Here is a 24754-nt window from a genome sequence, read left to right as displayed (position 1 = left end):
GGAAGTGGAATGTTGGCAGCAAATGTATTACTGGGTCGATTTAATACAGGGAAGAGGTGGTGTATTGGGCCAAACACGAAGAGGCAAAAAATGAAAGCCTCTCTCTCCTCTCTCTCTCTCCCTCTGCCTTTTCTCTCCTCAAATGACCACATAAACTTCTGCGAAGATTCTTCATACGAGGCACTGTACGCGATGCCCAGGGAGCCAGTGTCAATCTAGATTCGCACCCACGAAAGCGAAAAGTTTTCTTCTCTCCCGTGCGAACACTTAAGGGATGCGTGTGTGAAGAGTTAAGGGATGCCTTAAGTAAAGGGATGAGTTAAGCAGCTCTGCTTCAGGAGCCGCCGTGCCGGGGTGGCACAGTTCGGTGAGGAAACAACTTTCTTCCCCCGGTGGGGGCTGGATGGGGTGGCGGTGATAGCTGTCACGGCCGCAGCCCCGAGCCGCCGGTCCCGGAGGGGGCTCGGAGCGCGGAGCTGGGGGGACAGGCTCTGTGCCTGGGGAGAGGCTGACGGAGCGAAGCGAGGAGCCCTCGCTCTTTTGGTTTCTTTCCAACCATTTTTAGCAGAGGAAGGATGTAATAACATGCCACGGGCAATAAATCACAGTCTAGCTACTCCCCCTGGCTCTCCTCCCCCCGCCCCCGGCCCCTCTATAGCGGGAGGGGCGGAGGGGCCGCCAGCAGAGCACCGCAGCCGCCGGGACGAGCAGCGCAGCGCCTGCCCGCCTCCTCCAGCCGCCCCAGCATGGACCTCCGCGCCCTGGCGCTGGTCGCCTTCGCCCTGGCCGTCATCTCCCTCTCGGAGGGTAAGTGAGCTGCGGGGCCGCGCCGCTCCTGCCGGGAGCCCGGCCGGGAGCGATGGTCCCGCGGAAATCCCCGCTCTTCTCCCCTCTCTGCTCACAGCTGCACTGCTCTCCCGGCTCGGGCTCCGGCCGCGGCTCAGATGTGTCTGGTGAGCCAAGGCGATGGCTGTGCAAAGCTGGAAGCAGGCGGCTTCCCATTCCTCCCTCTCCTCCATCCCTCCCTGGCTTTTTTCAAAAAGCTGGCCAAAGCGGTCCTCTCTGCCAAACTCGCCCCAGATTGAAGTCGTCTGGGAGGACTTTCAACAGCGCTCGGTCTGCAGGGAGGTGGTTTGGCTGCTAAATATGCATATCGACTTTCCCTCTGACAAAAAAAACCCGACCGTAAAAGTGTCAAGGAATTAGAAACAGGCGGTTGATCGGTACCTCTTCTGTCCCCTGTCGTGATCTATCTTTCCTCAATCGGGGCAGAGCTGAGCCAAAGCGGTCACTGGGCAGGAATTTACCGCATCCCCGGCGCGGTGCACGGGGATGTTTCGGGGTGCAGGGACCTGCTGTGAGGGGAGATCTGGGGGTCCGCGGGCTGGCGGCGTGGGGCGCTCAGTCACATCCGCGCCGCAGTCACGGCCCGCCCGCCCCACGCCGGTCCCCGCCGTCCCGAGTGTCGCGCCCGCAGCACGGTGGCAGCTCCAGCTGCCCGGCTTACTTTGCCAGCTGTGCTCCGTGGAAGCCTCCGTGTTCGGATGGCCCGGGAGACAGCGGACACCCGCGCTTCTTGCCCCGCGTGTCGCGGGGAGGCCCGGGGCTCCGGGCGGGGCGAGGGTTCCCTGGGCATCCCCCGCATCCCCCGGACGCTCCTCCTGCCGCTGACAGAGATTTGCCATCTCTTGTCCCCTCGTCGAATGTCCTCTGTCTAGGTTTTCAAACCTCCGCTCCCATTCTGTTCTCTTGTTCTGGGCAACGAAACTCGGATGTTCCTCACCCAGGGAGGTAGAGGATGCCCTACTCGTTTAGCTTGAGAGAGTTAGTTTTCCCCGAAAATTTCCCGGTGCCTTTCCGCACAACAGCCCCGTCCCGCTGGAACACCGAGCCGACCCTGCCCTGGAGAGGCCCCAGTGTCCCAGGCAGGGGAGCTCCAGCCCCCGCCGCGTTCGCCCTGTCCACAACCCCGGGGCTGCGGGCTGGGAAGCGAGCGCGGCAGGTAGCGAAGGCAGAGCCGGGGGACCACGGGTGGCAGTGGCAGCTCCAGCCCCTGGCTGCCAGAGTCACCAGCTGCCCAGCGGCTGGGGCCGCCGGTGCCTGGGTACCTGAGCGGGCTTCCCTCGTCTCTGGAGGCGAGTGCAGGTCTGGAGGGAGGAAGGGACAGGGGCTCTCCTCCCCCTTACCTCTCGCTGGAAGCCTTTGCTCAGGGCTGGGAGGCCGGCAGAGCTGCCCAGCTGCAGCTCGGCTCGCCCCCTGCGCGGCTGCTCTCCTCCGCTGGCAGCGGGATAAGCGTGTGTCGGGATAAGCGTGTGGGGACCTGGCTACCTGAGAGAGGAAATGGCTCACAAGGGCTGGAGAGAAACTAGTGTAAAGAAAGTGACCCTGCCGTCTTGCGGTGTTTAAAGTGGAGGTTTTTGTCTACTTTGCATGCCATGAAGTGCTCTCAGCCCTGATCGAGATGAGGGCTCGCAGGGCTGCCTTGTGCTGGGGAGCAGGTGAGCTCTGAATTCTTCTTAGTTACCTGATAAAGTTGTGTCTGTCTATCCCAGCCTCGCTTTCCAGGGAAGTGGAGCTGTTCTACAATTAAAAAGTTATCAACCATCTCCTGATAATGACAAATGCACCCTAGGCTGAACAGAAGTGAAATGATTTCCTCAAATGTTTGGTCTGTTTATGTCCAGCCTGCTTTCCTGGATATAGCTTCCCTCTCTATTCAAGCATCCAGAGCTTCCTAGTCCACACAGCATGTTACTGATAACTGCAGCAGAACTGGGAACTGACTTCTTCCCTTACTGTCCCGTTTCAGTGTGGGTAAGGAGAAGCAGATCCCTGTGGGATGAAACAGGTAATGTCCAGCACTGACAAGTGGCCACTCCGTGAGAGCACTTTGTGTGTGCTCTGTCTCTAGAGAGAATTTGTCAGCAAAAGTAGTTGTTCAGAGCCAACAAAACTCAGCTGGAGTTGAAAACAATAAAACTGATCATTCTTTAAAAAATTCCAAAACACAAACTCCTAGTTGAGACCAAAAGAGATGTTCTCTTTTTGTCTAGGTAAAATTAGGTTGAAGGGATGACATTGAGATGTCAAACTAGCATCTGGCTGCTCTGTAACTTTTGACTCCATTTGTCCATTTGAACCAAATGTGCCAGACACATAAAGGTCTCAAAAGCTTTGTGTGCCATCAGTTATATGTTTTCATGTAATAAGGCAATTAACAGATTATACTAATTTTCTGTACTGAGAGAATGGCTTTAGCTTGTGCTCAGTGTTTGGTAGATGTCAGAGAACTCACAGTACAAATTGGTAGATTAATTAATCAGTTTAATCAGCTCTAATGTACAAGCAACAGTATGTTTCAAATTCTGAAAAGAGATAAGGAATGTGCTTGTCAGCCTCAGAGTAAGACCAGAAATGTTCTCTTCCTAAATTACGGCCTCCAAACGGCCCCTTCCCTCTCCTGCCTTTGGAAGATAGGGGTTCATGTGCTGGAAGATGCCACATGCACCAGCTTTCCCTGGTTTTGAGCCTTGTTGACAGCATGGTGAGACAGTCACTGATTCCCTGTTGGGGATGCCCAGAGCTGACCCAGTGGCTGCCGCTCCCTGGTGCTCAGTGCCTGCTCCTGATCACCAAGAAAGGCACGCAGAAATACCAAAGGGATTCTTGTGCTGGGAGGGGGTTTATCATTCCACTGCATCTTGAGGTAACAGCACACTGATACCGGGGGCTTCCCCCCTTCCTTGCTGTGCTAGATGCCTTTTCTTGGGCAGGAAACAACTTTGGGACTTACAGACACGTTTAGTCATGGTTAAACTTTCTCTGCTCCTGATTTCAAGTGGTATGGGATTGAAAATCCCACCTCGAGTCTGCGGGAGGACAGGATTGCATTATCAAATCATGGATCTGAACAGTTCATCTCTTGCACGTTGTTTAAGTTAAAGCTGGCTTAAACTTGGGACAAGCTTGCAGAGACACTTATCACTGCAGCTGTGCTGAGAGTAATATGACTGTATTCAGTTTCAGCCCCCCTTTCCAATACAAATTCACAGATGTGTAGCTATCAGGCACAGATTTGCAGCGGGAAATCCTAGTGCCTTCCTCACTCCTTTCCACATTAGCAGTAGGCAGTCTAATCCATCTTCTCGGGGCTCACTCTGTAGCCCTCCTTTCCCTGCAGATTATTAACTCATAGGTGGAACCACTGTTTGCAGTGCAGAAAACTGATAGAAAAGTCCTTCAATTTTTTGATTTATAGTCCGGATTCTGGTGTGAATAAGGAGAAGCTCTATTCCCACTGATTAATTCCTCTCCTGAGGGATCTGATTCTGCCTCATCTCTTGGTAGAAACACCGGGGGAAAAAGGGGCTTCCCTCCTCAGGACGGGCCAATTTCACCCTGTTGTGTGTGGTTATGCCTGCTAGAGACAGGCATCGATAAATGTGCAATATATGTAGATCTGCTGCGCTTGAAAACCTGTCTCTTTTCTCACCTTCCTAGACAGCTGTTTAGGAATTCCAAGCCCTTCCCGGCTCTTTATCTCCCCATTTTCCTTGAAAAGGAACTGGGTTTGGATGCTGCAAGTATTCCTGTGTGGCTAAACAAACAGGATGGCAGATTGCCATATGGGATCTCAAGCCCTGCCAGATATAGATCTGACCATCTACAGCATGAGCCAGATTTTAAGGGTTAGGTGTATGAATTTAATTCCTCCCAGAGGCTGAAAACTGCTCCACTGGGAAATTCTTTAAAATCTTAGGCATCTCTTAGACTTCCAGGCAAGGCTTCTGTGCTTGTGTTTTATTATGCACGGAGCTTTCAAACTTACAGTCAGGGTGAAGACCTTACATAGGTGCACTTGATTGCCAGTAATTAAGTTGTCCCATAGAGAAATGGGGCAGCAGAGACCGTGGTGGGCGCCAGGCTGCTTTTCGCAGTCCCGCATGCATATACATGGCAGATTGTTAGCCTAAGGGGTTAAACTTAATTCTGTCCCTAGTGATGCCAGTGACAGAACTCTCATCCAGCCTGGTGGCCCCTGAATAGTGTATTGAGGACGCCCTGGCTGATAACTGTCTCCTCGATTGCCTTACTTAGCCGCAGGCTAGAAATTCAAAAGGCTCCGAGTGTCTTATGTGAAACCGCCGGGATCTCGCATCTCTGAGCCGCACCATCTTGTGCGGGTACCTCTGTTGGGAGCCCGGGCTGGCTGCGGTGGGGAAAGGTCAGCTGGGCCCTGGGAACGCCTGCAAAACCAGAGCTTTTCTGTAGCCACTAAGTCCCCTGTGAAAAGCCTGCACCTGAGCCGAGCCGTTTTGATCTGAACTCCCTGGAATTCGTCTCTTTCTTCTGGCTACCTTCTAATTTGGCCTCGGGTCAAAATCGTTTGAGTAGAACAACACCGAGGACAAGTGCCCCCTCTTTTGGCCTTTATCTTGTCTAATTACGGGGAGCATCCCTGTACAATGGCGCGGCTCCTTATTCTAATCTCTTCCATTTTACTTATCTCCATTTTCTCTCCCTCTTCTTTGTCTTCCAAAATCCCACGCACCCTTGTTGAAAGGCTGGGCGCTGAGCTGAATGGATTGTGCTCTGAGCTGTAGGCAAATGCTCTCCCAAAGCTACAGCTTTTCTGCTGCTTTTTTTCCCACCTGCATATTTGGAGGGCGTTTCTTGCTGTGAGCCCCGATGCTGTGAGCCCTGACCGGTGTATCTGTGCTGCTGACCGGGAGCAAGAGGTAACGTGTCCTTTCCCTGCCTTTGTCCCGCAGAAAAACCCGTCAGCCTGACTTACCGATGTCCCTGTCGATTCTACGAGAGCAACGTGGCAAGAGCCAATATTAAGCACCTCAAAATCCTCTCCACACCCAACTGCTCACTTCAGATTGTGTAAGTCTCTTGCTCTTTTCAGCTGGGTGCGAATCTGGGCTGTGAAAAAGAAGGGTCACAGAGCTGGTGCCCTGCTCTGGTGGTTGAATTTCAGTCTGCCTCATGCCATGACTCCCAATTCATCTCTTCACCCCCTGTGTCAGAGACAGCTGGACCCTGCTTTACCCCACGTAAAGGAGCCCAACTGTTGTTTCCCAGCTGTGTTCTCTGTGATCTCCCTATCACTGTGATCCCATGTGCTGTTCCCCCGTGGGTATGTGAGCAGGAATGTCAGACAGGCTGTGCATTGCCTTGGATGTGGAGCTTCACACCTTGGGTAAAAGCTTCATAGCGGTCTGTCTTCTAATGGGTCACATCTCCGTGGAGCTAAACAAGCAAAAGGAATTCCTGTGTTTCATGTATCCTCCGCAGGAGGTGCAGACTCTGGAAATGTGATGGCTTAATCGAGGGACGCTTGCCAGGCAGGGGCTGACTCAGTAAACTGCAGCAGAACAGAAAAATGGGCTCCCAATGGAAAATAGCCTCCTTTTTTTTTGCTGGAAAAGCAACCCTCATTTTCAGGAAACATTGGGATTTTGTTTGTTTGTCTTTGTAGATTTTTGTGTGTATGTTTTAGAAAGGTCTTTTTTGTTCACTTCTTCGTGGGTGAACATGAAAATTCAAAACCTTTTGAAGAAAAAAAACCCCCAACATTCATCTTTTCATTGCAAGGGAACCTTACTACACAGCTTCTGTTTAAACCTCTGTGAGAGGGTGTCAGGGACTAGGTTTGGTTTCTGTGCAGGGATCCCATTGCTCGTTCGGTCTTTGACCCATATGTTGACCCCTTCCTCTTGCAAGTCAATGCTATAAAAATCAATTTTTGTCATCCAAAACTTTTTTGCATTCTGAAAACTGATGTGATTTCATGAGATTGCTCAGGAATGTATGTGAGTGTGTATCCATTCATGAACCAAATTTTATTAATATGGGTTTTTTTCTGTCTTAAACCACTCTGTGTATATCACAGACATTTTATCATGTGCTTCTGCCTTAGGATTTAGTGGAGGACAGTGAGAAAAATGTAAGCCTCAGCTGAGAAATAATTTCCTTTCAGAAAAATGGCAAAACCAGCTGTGACTAACTCCGATCTCTACCTATAAACAATTTTGGCAGCAAGCATGCACTAGTGCATGGATTTGTGCTCTGGGACTGTCAGTGATGTCATAAGAATCCCAGTGCTAAGGCTTTTTAGATGATTTGGAATTTTCTGGCATAGTTTCAAGAAAATGACAGCATTTACTTCAGGATAGAGTATATATTTATCTCTTAACATAGGATTATAGTAATTAGAGATAAATAAGAGCATGAAATGCAGAAACAGAAACATCTCATGTTCTAGCCCATTCCTGACCCAAATGTGTTTGTGTGGGGTACACACAGAACATATGAACTTATAGTTGACCCTGTCTTTATTACTTTGACAAGTAAGGTACTTGATACATCCAAATACCCTTCAATGTGACTTTAAACTAGGTCTTCATCAAAACAGGAGATGAAATCAATCAAAACCAACCCATTAATTTCTCATCTTTATTCATTTTAAGCATTAAACAATGAAGGAGTAAATAAATTAAAAGCTGCCATTTTCAGGAATAGAGAACTAAGTGAAACATACAGTTGCTAGATGGTGTTTTGTGGGTTTGTTTGGGATTTTTTTGTTTTGGTTTAGGTTTTTAGTTTTGTTTTATTTTGCTTGTTTGTTTGTTTTTTCAAAAGTATATTTTCCTTTTTGGTTAAGGGGAGGTGTACTTGAACAAAAAGACTAAGAGCAGGCTTTTGTCTTTCATTCTATTGGAAATCATCTGTCCAAATCCAGTGAACTTGTCTGTCAATGTCTACTTCTACAAAGTCCACACTAAATTCCTTGTTTTTCAGTACAGGGAAATGAGCATGTTTAGCAAGTAGACACCTAACCCAGTCCAGGTTAAACACTCCATACAATTTCCTGTGTCTCTTCCTTGCACATGGAACAGGGGCTGATGGGCTCAGAAATGAATGCCAGAAGAAATCAGTGTTTCAGTATTAGGTGAGAGGAATTGTGTTGAATGCAGCTGGAGACTGGTTACGTGTGCTTTTGCTTCTGTCCCCTGTGAGGTCAGCTTAAGAATTCCCAGGCATTGCTAACATCAGCAAATCCATTCTTACACACTGTTGGTATCACTTAACTGGAAATGGTCCAGCTTGGCACTGCTGTAAGGGAAATATGAATCAGGCCCATTCATCTCTGTACTGGAGCAGGGCTTGCAGGACAGATCCTTGGTGTGTTTATGTTACAACTGTGTTGTTGCATAACTTCAGACCAAGGAGCCTCTTTGACCTCTTATTTCTTACACCATCGTTTTAAATTCTGCAGATTTCATTTTATAAATGGAGGAACATTATGGCTTCCATCCAGCAAATGTTTAAACAAGTACTGAACTTATTCCTACGGGCACTTCCATAAAATTGCTGTTCTCTGCACTTTCCCAAGACAGGCAGGCTGTTGAGAGGGAAATTTTGGAGCTGCTGGGGCAGAGGCAGGGTGCTGCAGGGAATGTGGGAGATAACAGCTCTTTCGAGGTCCTGAGATCCCTGGAGGGTGAAACCTGTTGATGAAAAGCTATTTGTCCTGTTTCTGAATGAAAGATTCAGGGAGCCCAAGTGTCAAATTCACTGAGAATTCAAATTAGCTAAAAAATTTGCTTTGGGAAGTGCAGCTTGGACATCCAGGAGAAACCCCTCAGGAGGTTTCTGCCTTTGGTTCCAATGCTGAGTGAATACATGAGGAGAAACTTGCCTCTGGCACTATGGCACTTTGTTGTCTTCCTCCCTGCAACCTGGTAATTCAGTCTTGTATAAAACAAAAAGCTAAGGAGTGACCACACCCTTTGTTTCAGAACATCCATGAGGTGTCTGTCCTCAAAACTTGTGAAACTTTAGTTTTGGCTTGAATTTAAAAGCCGTTCTTAATCAATTACTTGCAAAAATTGCCTAAATTTATCCTGTCAGTATTTCCAAATGAAATTTTTCTGTTGCTGGCAGTGAGCTCATTCACGGTCCAGGTATGAATTGGAAGTCTTAGATTCAAATTTTGTGTCTGTTCCGCTCGCACATGATTCCCAGTACAGACCACAAGAGCCTGTCAAAGGAGGCAGATGGTTTCCAAGCCAGGGATATTTAGAATAGGTGAGGGAGGTCAAAGATGGGAGAAGTAACTCATCCGCTTCATGGGTTAACCAAAAGCAGCACTGGCACCCAAGGAAAATAAGGCACAGTGGGGGGAAGTGGGTGTGGGCTGAGGAATTTGCACACCAGACTCACTCTGATTTTTCTCCTTTGGCAGTGCAAGGCTCAAGAGCAACAGCAAGCAAGTGTGCATTGATCCCAAGTTAAAGTGGATCCAGGAATATCTGGAGAAAGCTTTAAACAAGTAAGGCAAGAGACAAATGGACTTAACAGCTAACATCCTGAATTATTAAAGGGTAGAACATTAAGGGCTGGCTTTTACCATGTGGACAAAGTACTTGTGGAATCAGAGATTGTTTCAAAGAAGGGTTTGGAGTTCACATAATTTGTATTAAAACAACAGTTTCTAATATATCCTAGATGTTAAACTAAGAATTTTGCCAGGGCTTAAGGCAAAAATTGTGCTAATGAGTATGTTCTGGGGTCCCGAACTCATCCTCTTCAAAAAAAAAAAAAAAAAAAGCTGTTCTCCCAAGGAAAATTCTTCCTTTAATGTCCTTTCTTCCCCAGCCAAACTACAATTACTTCAGAATCTATATTGTTCCGGTGTCTTTGGAGCCCTTTCTCCATGTTACACTGGGTGTCTGCTTGCACAGGCAGCTGAGGCCTTGGGATTCTTGGTGCTAAATATTGTTTCTCTGCTGCCCAGTGTGGAATGCTGTTAATGCTGGCCAAGGCACGATGGGCTACCATGAATAAGTCTTTCCCACTATACCAGGGGAAAACCAGCCAAACTTGGCAAATTCAGACTTTTTAAATCTGTTTTTATTCCCCTTGAAAATGGTTGATCATGTCTACTTTGAGGTGGACTCAGCCCATCTCTGCTCAATGTTATGCTGAGCAGAGCAGCACCGAGCACATTTTTATGCAGAGCTGGAGGGGAGGGCTCCAGCCTTCCAGCACTGAAGGATGGTACATACCAAATAACGGTACAGAGCATTCCCTTGCTTGCCCAGGGCCCTGGGCTGAGGTTGATCCAGCAGCAACATTTTGGCCAGCTAGCCTACCTGTGCACTCAGTATCCCTGCCACCCTTGCCATCACGTTCCCACCCCGCAGTAACTGCGCTGTAACCCTGCTGAACCTCGTCCCCCCTGCATCTGTAGGGTGAAGGCAGGGCTGGAATCCAATCATTTGCAAAATCAATGTATTATTGGGGAAGGTATGGCCCCAGGGCAGATGAGGGGCACAGGTACCTGAATGGTCTCCACTGTTTCCTTTGTAAATGCATCTGCCAAACAAGGATCAGAGTTAAAAAAAGAAAAAAAAATTATTGTCCCCCTGTGTTTTTACAATAAGCAAGGGGGAAAATGCTACCAGAAGTAGAGAGATTTCTCCATGTGTCCCTTTTGGGGACTGCACTGGGACCAAGAGTGAGGAGAAGAAGGAAGAAAGCCAGCTAACTAAGTCAATGTGATTCCAGCCCTGACAGCTCCTCCCATCTCATCTGATGCTCAGTGCCTTCTTTGCTGCCAGCACTCAGCCCTTTTGTCCTCTGGACAAATTCTCTGCAGTGGTAATCCAGGTTAATGCTGCCAGAATGGCTTTGGGTTTAGGCACAACTGAACCCAAGAGCAGGATGTGGCCCATGCTTAATATCCTAGGGACTGAGCCACTTGGTTTTACAAACTGGGAAAACCTGCTCAAGTTTCTGTTTGCTATCATCCCCAACCTGAGCCTTAAGGAGGCGTTTTAGAAATCTGCAAGGTTGGGCAAATATGATTGTGTGTGTGCCTGTCTGACTTAGGGGAGCAACTCAGCTGGAACATGTTCTGCTCTCACTACCACTAGTGAAGATCTGAGACCAGCTCTACTGAAACCAGGGAGTCTGCCTGATCTCCAGCCAGATCCTGGGTTTTGTTTACCAAATGCTAATACAGAAGTGATTCTGCCAATTTGGTGGATGCATCCTGGTTTACATTGAGTAACAAGAGAGAATTTGGTCCCAGCTTTGTGAAATAAGATGATAGAAAGCATATATCTCCATCACCTAATCCTGTAATCGTGGCATTGTGTTCATTTTCCAACTAGTAATGTTAGCACCAGTGGCATTTTCATGCTCCACAGACAGTCAGGGCTCTGTCTGTAGCATTTTCACAAGGCATGTTTTTGATATATTTTAGTGCACAGCTTTGACTTCTTCAATGAAATGTACTTTGGAATATATTTATAGTGCATCAAACAATTCATGTATTTGAATTGGAGCCATATGAATATTGGTAGTTTAAAACACCGATATCCCTCTAAACTACTAACAGCTTGTAAAATGAATCTATATAGATCTATAAATGTTAATGTAGCTATCAGTTTCAATCAGCCATATATTATATTTTTTCACTTGTACCGAAATTGTATGAAATGTGACATTACCCTATATGCACTAGCAATAAAATGGCTAACTGTTTCATGTTATGAAAACCCAATTGTACATGGGAATTTATTTTTCTGGAATAAAATCAATACATTTTGTAGAAAGGGCTCTTGTAATTGCTTAAGTAGAATCCAAACTGTGAAGACATCTTAATCTATACCAGTACTTCAATATGAAAATATCTTCAGTGTTATAATCTGCAGCTAAGGGCAAGGAAAAGTTCTTAAAATAGTAGTCCAATACAGTTAAATATGAAACCAGAAATGATTTTTACTAGGGAATTATTTTGCTCACTAATTCTGCTTAGCATTTATTATTGCTTTGTATTCATCACATCTCCATGTAATATACACATGAGACATCAGTAAAACACATTCAGGCTGTCAGGAATCCAAATTCCTTAACTGGCTTTAAAAATCATTGTGCAGCTGCTGTGGCCAACATCATTCAACATTCATCCACTGTCATGTTAATACAGTCCCACTTCAGAGCTCCCCTCGCTTCAGGATGCCGGAGTCCATTAAGCTCAGTGGCTACTGCAGACACGCAGGAGAGATTTGATGGATCTGGAGAAGATAACAAAGTCACATGGGAAAAATCTTTCCATTAAGCCAGCTGGGAGAAAGGAAAAGAAACTCTGAATGTGTAGGGGCTGGCTGTGTTGGCAGCCAAGCCCTGCTGCTGCCTTCCAAACCTGGCGTGGCGGCTCTTCCTAATTTCTAACCTAATTTGTAAGTAACAGTTGAAATACAAGGTGCCAGAAGAACAGCCTCCCAGTATTCCACCAAGCATGTGCTGGGACAAGGCCCCACACATGGGGGGACAATGTGGGTGATTATTTTTGCAGCCTTGTTTTAAGGCACCAAATGCCTTAAACCCCCTCAGAGTAGCCACTGTTTCTTGCTGATGTCAGCAGGAGTGCTGGGTGGGAAGCCAGAAATCCAGCTCCTCCTCTGCTTCCTCTGTACCTCAGGGGGAACTTTTTGGATGGAGGCTCCTGACTGAGAAGTTCTGGAAGGCATTTGATGAGGCTTTGGCATTTTGGGTAAAAGGGTTGTTCTGGCCTCAGGGTTTGCAAATGTTCTTCCACCAGGACCCTTTAACTTGTCTGGCATTTCTCTCAGACAGAGGTTATATGAAAGGGGATGTTGCATAGCACCCTGCCAGCAAGATATAAAGGGACCATAAGATAAATGTGAATGAGGCCTTTGTATATGGATAATTTATGGCAGTCTTTTTTCTGTATTTTTCTTTTAATTTAGACCACGTCATCGCACTCATAAAAAAAAGCAACAGAAGAAACGGGGCCCACTCTGCCCTTCCCGTGCAACACCACTAAAGTCTCCAGGGAGAAAGAATGGTAGGAAGCATTAGTTTCTGAGATGGGACACCTCAGGTTGAAGTCCCTTGCTCTTCCACTGACCATGTAATGGGACCTTGGGCAAATATATTAGCCTATCCAGACCTCCATTTCCCCCCATATTTGTTGAGGATAACATCTTTTCCCCTTCCAGCGAAAGAGTATTATAGAGATGAAACTCTCAAAAGAGGGGGAAAGCTTAGCTACAACAGATGTGGGATGATTTTCCCATTTTACAAATGGGAATTATAAAATTTACAAAATTTTAAAAATGGGAAAATGGACACACAAAGAGACCAAAATAAACCTGAAGCAAAGACAAAGTCAAAAACGGGGCAAAGGTTTGGGAGCCCTATTTATTTTAGATCCAATATCAAAGTGACAGAGTTAAACTATAACAGCTGTGAATTTGCCACTGATGTTTTTTAATGAGAAATGCAGCACCGTGTGGTGACAACATGATGTGGTGCATGGGTGACTGGTTGATGCCTTTCCTATGGGAGATGCTAGGCAAGCCCCAGAGAATGGTGTTATACATGCCAGTGCTCTGGATGTCCCAGGTTTTTCTTCCTCACAAGGGTGGTCTGTCCTGCATTTCTGCACCAAGAGAAATAGGGTTACTGCTGTGGGATCTTGGAAAAGATATCTTCAGAGAAGAAGTTTTCCTCATGGTTTAGTCATTGTCTTTGTGCCTAGATGAGTTTTCTGAGGTTGCCTTTACTGGGAGTCGCAGTGTCTAGCTGTGGGTACAGAGCCCTGGTTGTCCAGCAGGCATTGGAAAGGTGTTTGTCAAGACGTGCTGAGACATCAGTTCTTGAAGAGCTGGTGTTTACCCTCTGACACTTGTAACTCAGTGACCTCATCTAGGTTGCAAAAGGCCACCAGCCTGGAGCAGGAGCAGGAGTCACTTCAGACAAAACCTGGAGGCCACCAGCACAAAGTGGCTCCTTGTTCTGGGTGAACCACACACACGAGACACTTGCACTTTGCTGTGATGCCTAACCCACACTCTCCTGGGTACCATGCTCACACTGAGCATGGCACACTCCATTTGTCTGCACCCCACCTGAGCTCCCACCTCAGCCCTCCAGGCCTCACAGGCTTGCTGTGCAGTGCCTGCCTGCCTGTCACCTCACCTTCACTGGACACCTGGTCACCACAAGCTCTGCTGTGGTCCCCAGCTGCTCACCCCAGGTGAGGTCCCAGGGCAGGGGGGCTCAGGGGTGGCTCCTGGCTGGCAGAACACTGGCTGCCTCCACTCTCCAGCCATCCCACGGTGGAAGCCAAACAAGAGCAGAGCATGGGCTGCCCTCTACATTCCTCCATCCTCACAGAGACCTGGCACTCTCTGGAGCTGCAGTCCATGATCTCCATCAGAGCTGTGGGATAGGAGCAAATAGAGGAGGCATTCCCAGTGCCACTTGCTCTGCTACTGGGGCTGCTCACAAATGATTAATCTCTCCTTTCCCTGCTGTATTTTTTGCCGAGTTTCTTTGCCCACCAACAATTCTCTGCTCTGGCTTTCAAGTCCAGAATAAGCTTTCTAGCCAGCCTTCCTACTGTATTAGTTCTGAACACTCTACTAACTGTGATGAGCACAACCTGCCCAAAATAACACCCATTGCTGGGTTTGCCCTGCTGGGTCCCAGTAGCTCCTTGTGGAGAACTTCTCCCAAAATGTCCAGCAATTACTGGTTGGAGGGGCTGCCTTTGGGTTAGTCCAGACACAGATTTGCTGTTTGACTAGGCCTGATAGCAAAGCTTTTGCAACTGAAATAAACCTTAATAGTGTTTCACTTTCTTCTTCATCAACAGGAGGTTCAAGATGTAAGAGGCAAGCATTGTAAGCCGTCTACAGGATTTCTTACTGTAGGACCCAGAGAGCAGATAACCAGTATTAGGGAATGAATACATTTCACTGCTAACATGCAGCACAAAAGCAACGCTTCACGCATTTCCAAAGGTTTTTTTCTTGGTTATTTTTGGTGGGGTTTTTTTTGTTTGGTTTTTTTTTTCCCCCTTGCACAAGTTGGCTTGCTTTCATAGTGCTATTTTTATATAGTAAGATGTAACTATTTGAGAAAAATATGAATTTATACAGGTTGGTTTGTTACCTAGCACTGGGGGCAGATACCAATTTAAACTAACCCTGTTATTATATGATATTTTATTTCCTTTGTTGTGTAGAGGTCCTGCTTTATTTAACTTTCTTTTGGTTCATGCAAGTCTCCTGGAGTTTTAAACCTAGAAGGACATGAACTGTACAGTGCAATGATGTTGTGTAAGTAGTGGTGGAAATCCTTGCCTCCAAAAGTCATAGAGGCCAAGAACATAGGAAGGCTCAAAAGCATCAGACTGATGACAATAGACAACTTTACCCTGAGTGGCGTTTACAGATATTTTGGGTGATTAAACTCAGGGCTACAGGGCTAAAGCCCTGCTCTGAAGATCAGAAGCCTTGCTGACAGCTGTGAGCAGCTGGATCAATGCACATCCGGTATTGCAAGGTGCTAATACTTGGTTTGTAGTAGTTGTGTGTGTTAGGAGCCACAACACAGGTCTGATGTCATCTGGCATTTCCTATGTTCTTGTGTTTCTGATGATAAATTTAGCAAAAAAAAAGGAATGGGTTATTAAAGCTCTGACCACACGATCACATTGCAAGTTGCTGAAGGAGTCAGATATGCTGCCATGCACCAGGGATCTCCCAGCCATCCACAGGAGGTGACTTCAGCTTGCCTGTCTGGCTTTGCACTGAAGTAGGCTGAGATTTATTCACCCTTCACCAAGGATGAACAGTTGTACCTGCCTGAGGGCAGTCACATCCCTGATTGCTCTGGAGATACCCAGAAGAGGATTTCTGGCCACACCTTGGAGAAAAGAGATGGCTGGGGCAAGAGGGGGTCTGTGCAGTTTGTGGAAGAAGAGGTGTTTCACAGGTGTGGAAATGAAGGCCAACACTCCCAGTTCACCAGCTATCAGGGGTTTGCTGGTGAACAGGATAGCCTCTGGAATTCCCTTTGCAAAGCACAGCCTGGGACAGGCACCACTCCTTGCTCCGATCCCCTAAGCCAGAAGTTTCTTCCTCCTTATTCCTTCCTGTATACACAATATCTGCTACATGGTATGGAAAGACATCTGCAGCACTGCAATAATCATGTCATGCTGTGCACTGAGATCTGGGGGGAAGCACATTTGTGCAGCACAATGCTTGTGTTTGTATGTATCTGTGTTTGTATTGTAAACAAAAAAATGTTGTGAGATTGTCTTCTTTAAGCTGGTTGATTCAAAAGAAATCTTCCCTCTTCCCTGCAGCCTGTGTCAGGCAGGAGCACTGAGAGGAGTGTTTCACACTCCTTTTTGTGGTAGGTCTAGTGCCAAAGAGGTGCTTTGGCTATCCAGGGACTCCATTATTTCCATGTGCATTCAGGTAAAAATCTTGTCTTTTCCTTTCTGCAGAACAGGGCTATTGCAGAGAGGCCTTCAGCTGGGAACACCCCACCTCATTTGCTTTAGAGCAGAAACAAACTGCTGTGCCTAAAATATTTGTGTTTGTGATTTTGACATTCCTTTTGTTATTGTTACCAGCCTGGTGCTTTAAGTATATTGTGTCTGTCTTTTGAAAGGTCTGGTACCACTGTACTTGATGAGATTGGAGTTTTGATTTAATATTAGTAGGATCAGATCCTCTCCTGGAAGGGGAAAGAAAGAAATTTTATGAGAAAAACGGAGTTATTTCTATGTTCCCTGGACTGTATTTGATATCCTAGGCTCCATTCCCTGTCCCACACATGCACCTGCATTTGCCAGTGGCTTGCCAGAGGTGGACATGTGAGTGTCCAAGCCAAGAATGACTGCAGAAAAAGTCACCCAGGAAAGTGCATCCTCCACACATAACTCCAAAGGTCTGATTGATTCCCATTGCAGTGAATGGAGAATTAAATAATCCTCTGATTTTCATTCAGCAGCGTGCCCTGCTCATGATAAGGGGCCATGACCGTTTTGTTTCCAGGGAAAACTTTGGCACTCTGGTGAGAAGGCGGGTGAGAAGGTGTTAGATGTGACTGCTCAGCCTTGCCAGGGCTCTGCTGCAGTCCTCATTACCAGGGAATGCACCTGGGGTCAGCACCAGCAGGGCCAGGTCCCTGGGAATGTGCCAACCCCACATTGCTGCTTTGACAGGAGCACTGAAATGGGCAGTGCTGGAGCACCCCGGCCAAACCCAGGCACCTGGCTCTGGATGGTACAGCCAGGTAGTGGAGGTACTGCAGGAAAGGGGGGTCCTGTCAGCCTTCTCCTCTAGGGGCTGCAGGGCTAGATTCTGCTAAAGCAGGGCATTGGTTCCTGGGAAAAGGCATGAGTAGCAGCAGGAGGAAAATGCGCTCCATGGAAGGCAAGGGACAGCCAGATGCTTGTGTGGTGCTTGGGGGCTGTCTGCCCCAGCCTCACACACAGAGACTGGGCCCTGACACCTCTGTGCTGTTGATGCTTCCCTGCTCCTGTATCTGAGACCACTCGGGGCACGGGGCTGCTCTCAGGGGCCAGCAGTGTCACCCGCCTCACCTGGGCACGGCTGAGCACGGCATGAATGCAGAGGTGACACAGACCTGGCCAGAGACTCAAGTGAGAACCTTTTAAAAGCTTTCTCTTGCTTTGGACCAAATTCAGCCTTGAGTGGGAAGCTTTGCTGTGAGCCTGACTCTGTTTGCATGATGCACCGCAGAGAGCAGCCTCGCTTTTGGTACCAGAGGGATCAATCTCTGGGCTGCCCCAGTGCTCCAGATGTTTGTCCTGTTCATGCCAAGACCAGAGCAGGCTGAGAAGCAGCACTGGCAGCATCTCACTTGGGGAGAGCACTCGGTGCTCCCTCCTGCCTTAAACTGTTGACCAAAGACAGAGTCAGGGAAAGGAAGCGTGAGGAGATGGGAGTGAGGTAGGGACCACATGAGAACAGGAGGGACAAGAGATAGCACTGAACCATGCTGAAAAAGCAGCTTCCATGAATGTGAAATCATCATGTGGGTATTTTCAATGTGCAGCTGTCAAATCCCAGTTTTAAGAGTAGATGGTATTTATTGCTGTGTCAATTTTTTTATTTATACTAGCTTTGTACTTTTATGTATAAATATCTTATCTGAATTCTGCCTGAGGAAGAATGAAATGAAGGATGACTTTGATGTGTTTTTGATTAGGGTGTTTGAACAAAGGTGACTGTTTATTTTGCAATGAAAGCTTTTTTCAAAGTTAAATATACACATTTTGTCAAAAATGCAGTTCCTATAGGAGTTTTTGTTGCCAACTTCCCTTTATTAGCCTCTAAAAGGTCATTTTCTCTGGCAACTTGTTTTGAGTGATGTGATTTATAGCAGTCAAGGTTTTTTGCAAACTCATCACCTAAAATTTGATTATTTTTTTCTTAATCAACATCCCACCAAGATAGTTGTTGTCTGAAAACATGAAACTTTGGTTGCCACAGAGAAGAAAACATGTATCATGATAAAAGGGCTGCAGGAACCTCCCATCTTTCATTCCTTAAGAACTCTGTGTTGTCAGAATGTGGTAAATACTGTACTTTATATTTTTATTAAGTAAAAAGAAGTATCTTCCCAAATAATGTGAAAAGGGTTTTGTATTTGTGTTCCTGTAAGGCAGCTTTTATGGAGGAGTTATATTATGCTTTTGAAATTGCTCCTTTCCTAGAAAATTTTGAAAATAAACACTTTTATATTGTTGTAATTTCTCACATAAATGTGTATGCACTTAAAATTTTCTTAATAAAAATATATGTCTGAATAAAGTTTTTGCTTGATTATACTTTTTTTTCTCCTCACAAGCAAACAGCTACAATCTTCACTCAGAAAAACACTCAGATGTAGTTTGTGTCCAGTTTTGAGGATGCCTCCACACACTCCCAGTGCCCAGACTCTCTGCAGGGAACCTGAGGTGAAGGGCCCATGGGTCTGGCTGGGAGCAGCAGCTTAGCAGATTGAAATGTGCCATCTTCACAAGGAAACCCATAACCATTTGCTCCCCAAAACGAACCCCAAATTTTTTTTTAAAATGTTTTACTCTTTTCTTCCCCAAACTTGTCTCCTGCAGCACTTTGATTACAACGGAACTGAGAGCTGTGAGCTGGTTTTGTTCCAGCAACAGAGATGCCATCATCATCTGTGCTGAGGTGGGGGGGGATGAAGGTTTCTCTGAAAAAGCATGAGGGGTAACAGGGGATGCATTTGACAAGAGCAGATGTGAACAGCACTGTCCCAGGGCACAGGAGGGTCAATATTCAATTTGGAGAGGAAAAAAAAAAATTGGAGGCTTGTAGAACTGACCTGAGGACTTGCAGGTACAATCCTAATTTGGATGAGGTTGTAGGGAAAGTACTGTGGGTTTCAAAACCATGAGTTGAAAACTGGTCATTGATCAATGCATCTCCCCATCTGCAAGTTCTCGTGGCAAGGGGAAGCTGTGTCCTGAGGTCACCCTGCCCCTCCACACTGCCCTGCTCACACCTACTGCAGCACAGGTGAATCCCAGCACTGCCTACAGCTCTGGCTGGAGCACAGTTCAGGGATAGCTTATAGAACAGTCAAACAGTGCTTGAACTTTTTTGAGCTTCTTGCTCAATAAATATTTCTTGTTCAAATTGATGCAAGGCAAAAGGCATGCAAAAAAGTGAAAAAGGAAACTCAGATGACTGATGATCCCCTTGCAAATCCATCAATTATTTACTAAGACACTTATGAAAAACTAGTAGGTAATTGTGAGTGCAGATGGTCATTGAGAGATTCCCAGGCCACTGTGAAATGCATTGGGAGTAATTAGCTACAAAATTGCACATTAATATTAAGCATAGGCCCCGTGTTCTGTGGAGCACTTTGCCGTGCCTTTCATCAGGTCTTTTCTCTTAAATGCGCAAGTTTTGGTTCTTACTCCGTCAGCAAAGCATCAGGGCAATGTGTCTGTGAACTGCCTAGGAACTGGAGGTGAGCCCACCTTATTAGCACATCTGGCTCTCTTCACAGGCAGCTTTCCAATATTAGCAAGCTGAAGGAAATCAGCTGCATTCATGGCCTCAGCCATCCTGACACTAATTGTGGGCTGGATTGATTAGCTCCTGGCATGGTCTAGGTCAGAGGACAGCATGGTAAATGCCTCTGCTTCCTAGGAACACTGAGGATGTTACCACTGAGGGTGTTACCTTGGATGCTACATGTTGAGGGTCACACCTAGCTTCTAGTGAGCATGTCCCTGTTTTATAAAGCTACTTGCTCTCAAGCTGTCCCAAGAGTCTTTCAGACAAAACAAATATGTAGCATTCAGACTAGCAAAGGCAAAATGAAAAAAACAAAACAAAACCCCCAAGATCTAGAAGCTGAAGCCAGAGAAATCCAAACTGAAAACAGATTTTTAAGTGTGGAATTGATTAGCCTTTGGAACGCATTCCCCAAGAGAGGGGGAAGGAAAGCCCTGATCCTTCCTATGCCTTCCTGGCAGGGCTGAAGGCCATTGTGGTGTTAGCCATAGGGACCTCGCTGGGCTCTGAGGGGACAAGGGGTGAGGATCTCTTGCCCCTGTTGCCAGTAGGGTCAGACAGGAGGAGCTGAAGATCCCTCTGGCCTCAGAAATCTGTATGCAGAAAGCCCCAGTTCCTGGGGAGCATTCCTCAGCCTGTGTTATTAATAACACCTGCATATCATCAGCCATCCCAGCTCCTTGGACCAGGGCTGAGGATGACTCCAGCTGTTACACAGGAGACAGATTTGGGGTAAGAGGCTTCTATTTCTGGTCATGAAGGTTGCCCTCCAGCTTCAGGGGAAGAGGCATGGCAGGGAGAAAAGACTGCAGCCCTGTCCTGAGTCCATGCATCCACCTAGGGATGAGGAGGGAGGAGAGGTTTGCTCACACAGGTGACCTCTGGATCACACTGCTCACACTGGTGATCTTTCTTGCAGGAATTCCCTGAGTTTCTGTCTTTGTCCTTTCTGCCTCTTGCCCTTATTTGTCCTTTGTTCTCTCCTCTGGCTCTTTTGGGGACCTTCTCTTTCCTCTCAAACCCACTTTTCCCAGCTGACGGGAAAAACCTTGATGATTTAAAGCCATTCCCAGCACCTTCCTCCTGCTTTCTCATCACTGCATTTCACATCTCTCATGTGCTCCCTGGCTGGAGCCAGCCATCCATTTCTAGTCTGGAAGAGGTGGAAGGACATTTGCATTCTGTCCTTTGCGGCCACTGTATCCGAGCAGGATCCAGGGTCCTCCAGGATCCTTTTGGAGAGCAGCTGCATGACTGCTGCTGCAGAGCTGTGTCTTTTATGCTCTTGGGTTCATTCCCAGCTGTGAAGTCCAATCTGTCTTCCCTGCCTGCACCAGCAACACCCTTTGGCTCATCAGCACATCCTTAGCTCACGTGGTTCCCAGGTCCCGCTTCCACAGCCAGCCATTCCTCACAGTAGCAGCCAAAGAAAAATGGTGACCTGTGACTGCTGCCAAGGAAAAATGGCCTGTGACTGCTGCCTTTGCACTGCCAGCACAGCGAGATCCAAACCTGGGCACACCAGCTTTGTGAGCTGGCAGAGCCAACGCGCTGTCTTAGGCTTTCAGCAGACCCAATCAGACCACCATGGCTGGAGCAGAAGGTGAAGTCTAGCCCAGTCTGCTGAGAGGTGGAAGAGCACAACCTAAGAACAGAAGGACAGAGGTTTAAAATGCTGCTGTAGCTCACTGAAATCTCCAGAATGTGTGTGATTCTTCCACCCCAAAGATCCACAATCAATTCCAGCTGCCTAGCGTGCTGCGTGATTTATTGCCGTGCCTGCAAGATTTTGGCTGTGGTGAAACATGTTTGTGCGTTGCCTATAAAACAGCAAATCTGAAGAAAGGACTTTCTGGATGTGGTTCAGAGTGTGTAACAAAACCCAGATCGCCAAGTCCTTCCACACAGTACCACAGCAACGCAAACAGCCAGTACAAGTTTAATATCCAGCACACTCTATCTATTCTGCCTCTGAGCACCAGAGTGAGAGACTTGAAACACTGCAGACTATACTATTGCTACACAAAGCGTAGAGTACTTAAGGAAGCAAATGCCAAGCCCCATTACATAGCCTAGTGCATCTTTTCTAAATTAAAGCCTTTCCACAGGGTAGAGCACTAGTAAAATAGTTCGGCACAAAATATGTGGAAAAGGAGAAAAAATAGAGGAAATACGTCTTTCTTTCAAAAAGTAAATACTATGAATGCAAATAGAAATCCAACTGTCTGTGCCAGATCTACAGCCACAAAAGCAGCTGGCTGACTACCATTCATGCTAAGTGTCCATATTCAAAATTAGGGTCCTTGTTGTAGCTTTCAGTGCTTTCTGCAGCCTGGTTGTTCCAACAATTCTCCTACTGGCATTATTGCCTGTTAAGCAGTCTACCCCAAAACAGTTACTGAGGGATTGGTACTATCCTCCCCACCCCTGGGACCTCCAGAGCAGACATCTGGTCTTGCTAAGAATGGGGGGGGGGAAGATTCCAAGGGCATTTCCAGAATATATGTATTGTATAAGCCTGCAAATTCCTACTCTTGCATGTCGTCTCCCAGTCTGATTTTCTTTCAGTCCATCACTATTTTAATTCAGACAAGGTCCTATTATGCAGGAGCTGCACACACACAGAAGGATAAAGACAGTCCCTACCTGATAGATTTCATGGTCGAAGCTCTGCTCTGCCAGGCTCTTAATCAAGCATATATGTTGCAAAAAATGCAAGGCTCTATCTCTTCCTTGGGTGTTGGAGAAGAATCACACCAGACGTGGGATGGCTTGTCAAGCAAGTAAAGAACTACAGATCATCTAATTTCACATTCCCCTCTTTCAACATATGCAAGATTTGGTTAACAGGAGGTTTTTCAGTTCCTTGTGGGGGTGGAGTATTGTAAAAAGACAATGGAGAAGTGACAAGGAGAAACGAAGCTTCCCAGTGATCCAGTTCCTCGAGATAAGGCTCTGCAGGCAGATGAGAAGGTCTGAGCTGTGCAGCTCACTCCACACAGTCCCCACGTGCCTTCTTCCCTTGTGTGCCTTAGCAGTGCTCACCCTGTGTGATGCTTTGGGCATCCAGCCATCCTGGCTCCTCCCCTCCTCTCCCTTCTCTTGCCCTCCCTCCTTCCTCATTTCTAACTCCTTTAAGATTTCTCTTTCTGCTGCCATGTTATTTGTTGCTGACTTGGGACCTTCTTCGTGGCCTTTCATCAGGCTTCCCATCGCTCGCACACTCTGCGTTGGTTTGGCCTGCTCTGCCTTTTGTCTGTGCAAAAACAAAAGTTTTATCTGTTGCCTGGAGACCATGGTGACTTCAGGGCTTTCCCAGTGCCAGCACCTAATTGCAAACAAATGGAAGTCCCCAGCTACATCGCCAGCAGTACTGGGTCTTGGGTGGGAGGGCCTGATTCTGCTCACTCTGCACTGTGGGACTGGTGAAAGGCTCATGATTTACAGCAGTGTATCTCACATTGCCATCTGGCCTTCAGCAATCTAGCTGGCTTGGCAGAGAAGGCATAAAAGCCACACAATGTTCGTGACATGGATATCTCTCATGTCTGGTTTTCCTTAATGTCAATGTGTAAAGGGGAGTTGACTGCAATGAACAACCTGTATACTCAGAAAATCCTCACAGACCACAGAAGTAAATGGCACAACATTTCCACTCCATTTCCACCTCTCTTTGAAACCCCCAAGGGGATCATCCCTCCATGGTGATGAGTGCCAGAGAGAGGCATATGGAGCAGGGCACCTGGAAGTGTGTGGCTCCCATGCTGTGCACAGGCATGTGCTGCCCCGTGCCCAGAGCTGCTTCAAAACTAGATTTCCATCCAGAAGAAAGAGGGAGAGATTCCCAACACTCTCACATTTGTTGGTATTCCAAAGCAGGACAGAAAAAGTCTGAATATCATGTTTGCTAGTGGAATGGACAGTTTGGAAAGGATTCTCTCAGGAAATGACAAAGTAATTTGTTCTGCTCAAATCGACAGTTGGCTTTGCCTGCGTGTCACAGTGACTGATAGGAGTTGAAGTTCCAGCAATCCACCCAACCCTGGCTTCCCCAAGCTAGCCTACATCTCCTACACTACCCTTCTTCATGGCCCATCTAGGACTTATTGGAACATGTCAGCCAAAGGTGTTTCCAGGGGTTATAGTTTCTTCATAGCACCAAGCTCATAAAAGATACTGAGAGCATGAAGCAGAGTCTGGGAGTAGGTCAATTTAATCTGATATCTTTCTATTATGATTTCATGCCCAGCAGAGAGTATACAAATTTCTGCAAACTTTCATTGAAAAACTTCAATTTCATGAAAATTATTTTTAATTGCATGAATGCTCCAGTAGAAGATTCTCAATTGCTTCTAAATTTTCTGAAAAGTTATCAATTATCTGCTGTTTATTGTTTTGTTTGTGCTCTTCAGCATATCTGACTCAGCTAGGGAATCATTCTCTGGTATTGATGAGCAGATAAACAGTGCCAAATCTTGCCAGCATTATTTCTTCCTCCTGCTCTCACATGCCTCCTTTCCCTTGGAGGGCTTCCCAACTTTCATGTACACATGAAGTACACATTTTCACATGAACAGATCACTCCTGGGGCCTGTCCCACTCCTCCACCTGAGCCCCACAGCATGGGCTTATTCTGGGGGTCTGCACAGACTCACCCCGAGCAGCAATCCCACCACCCCGTGGGAGGGCAGGTAGCAGAGAGAGTAAAGGAAGGATTGCTCTTGCCTGCTGTCTCACAAACAGATCTGGACACAATTTTTTTTTTGTCAAGTTGATTTTCTTGGAATCCAAACATTCAATGGGAACATGGCCATGTTGGTTAAACTTCAGTG

The 24754-nt window shown here is 46.8% G+C and overlaps 1 protein-coding gene across 2 annotated transcripts; it reads left to right on the top strand.

Moving 5' to 3' along the window:
• The first annotated feature begins 696 nt into the window (after window positions 1–696).
• Window positions 697–18640, top strand: CXCL12 (C-X-C motif chemokine ligand 12). 2 transcript variants are annotated; one of them, XM_084210547.1, is made up of 5 exons: window positions 697–807; window positions 5772–5889; window positions 9254–9340; window positions 12789–12886; window positions 14702–18640. In XM_084210547.1, the coding sequence occupies exons 1-5, from the start codon at window positions 747–749 to the stop codon at window positions 14731–14733; spliced, it is 396 nt and encodes a 131-aa protein (XP_084066673.1). In that variant the 5' UTR covers window positions 697–746; the 3' UTR covers window positions 14734–18640. The 2 variants fall into 2 exon arrangements, with proteins under 2 accessions (XP_084066673.1, XP_084066674.1); XM_084210548.1 differs by lacking the exon at window positions 12789–12886.
• Window positions 18641–24754: the final 6114 nt, after the last annotated feature.

The sequence above is a fragment of the Fringilla coelebs genome, assembly GCF_963513975.1.
Source record: "Fringilla coelebs genome assembly, chromosome: 8".
In the NCBI taxonomy this organism is placed as follows: Eukaryota; Metazoa; Chordata; class Aves; order Passeriformes; family Fringillidae; genus Fringilla; species Fringilla coelebs.
The sequence above is the reverse complement of the archived record's forward strand: the minus strand, read 5'-3'. Positions and strand labels throughout refer to the sequence as shown.

Bases quoted from the DNA above. Each gene is read 5' to 3' on its own strand.
- CXCL12 (XM_084210547.1), top strand. From the start codon at position 747: ATGGACCTCCGCGCCCTGGCGCTGGTCGCCTTCGCCCTGGCCGTCATC. The intron at 808-5,771 runs GTAAGTGAGCTG...TTTGTCCCGCAG, and splicing joins CGTCATCTCCCTCTCGGAGG to AAAAACCCGTCAGCCTGACT. The intron at 9,341-12,788 runs GTAAGGCAAGAG...CTTTTAATTTAG, and splicing joins CTGGAGAAAGCTTTAAACAA to ACCACGTCATCGCACTCATA.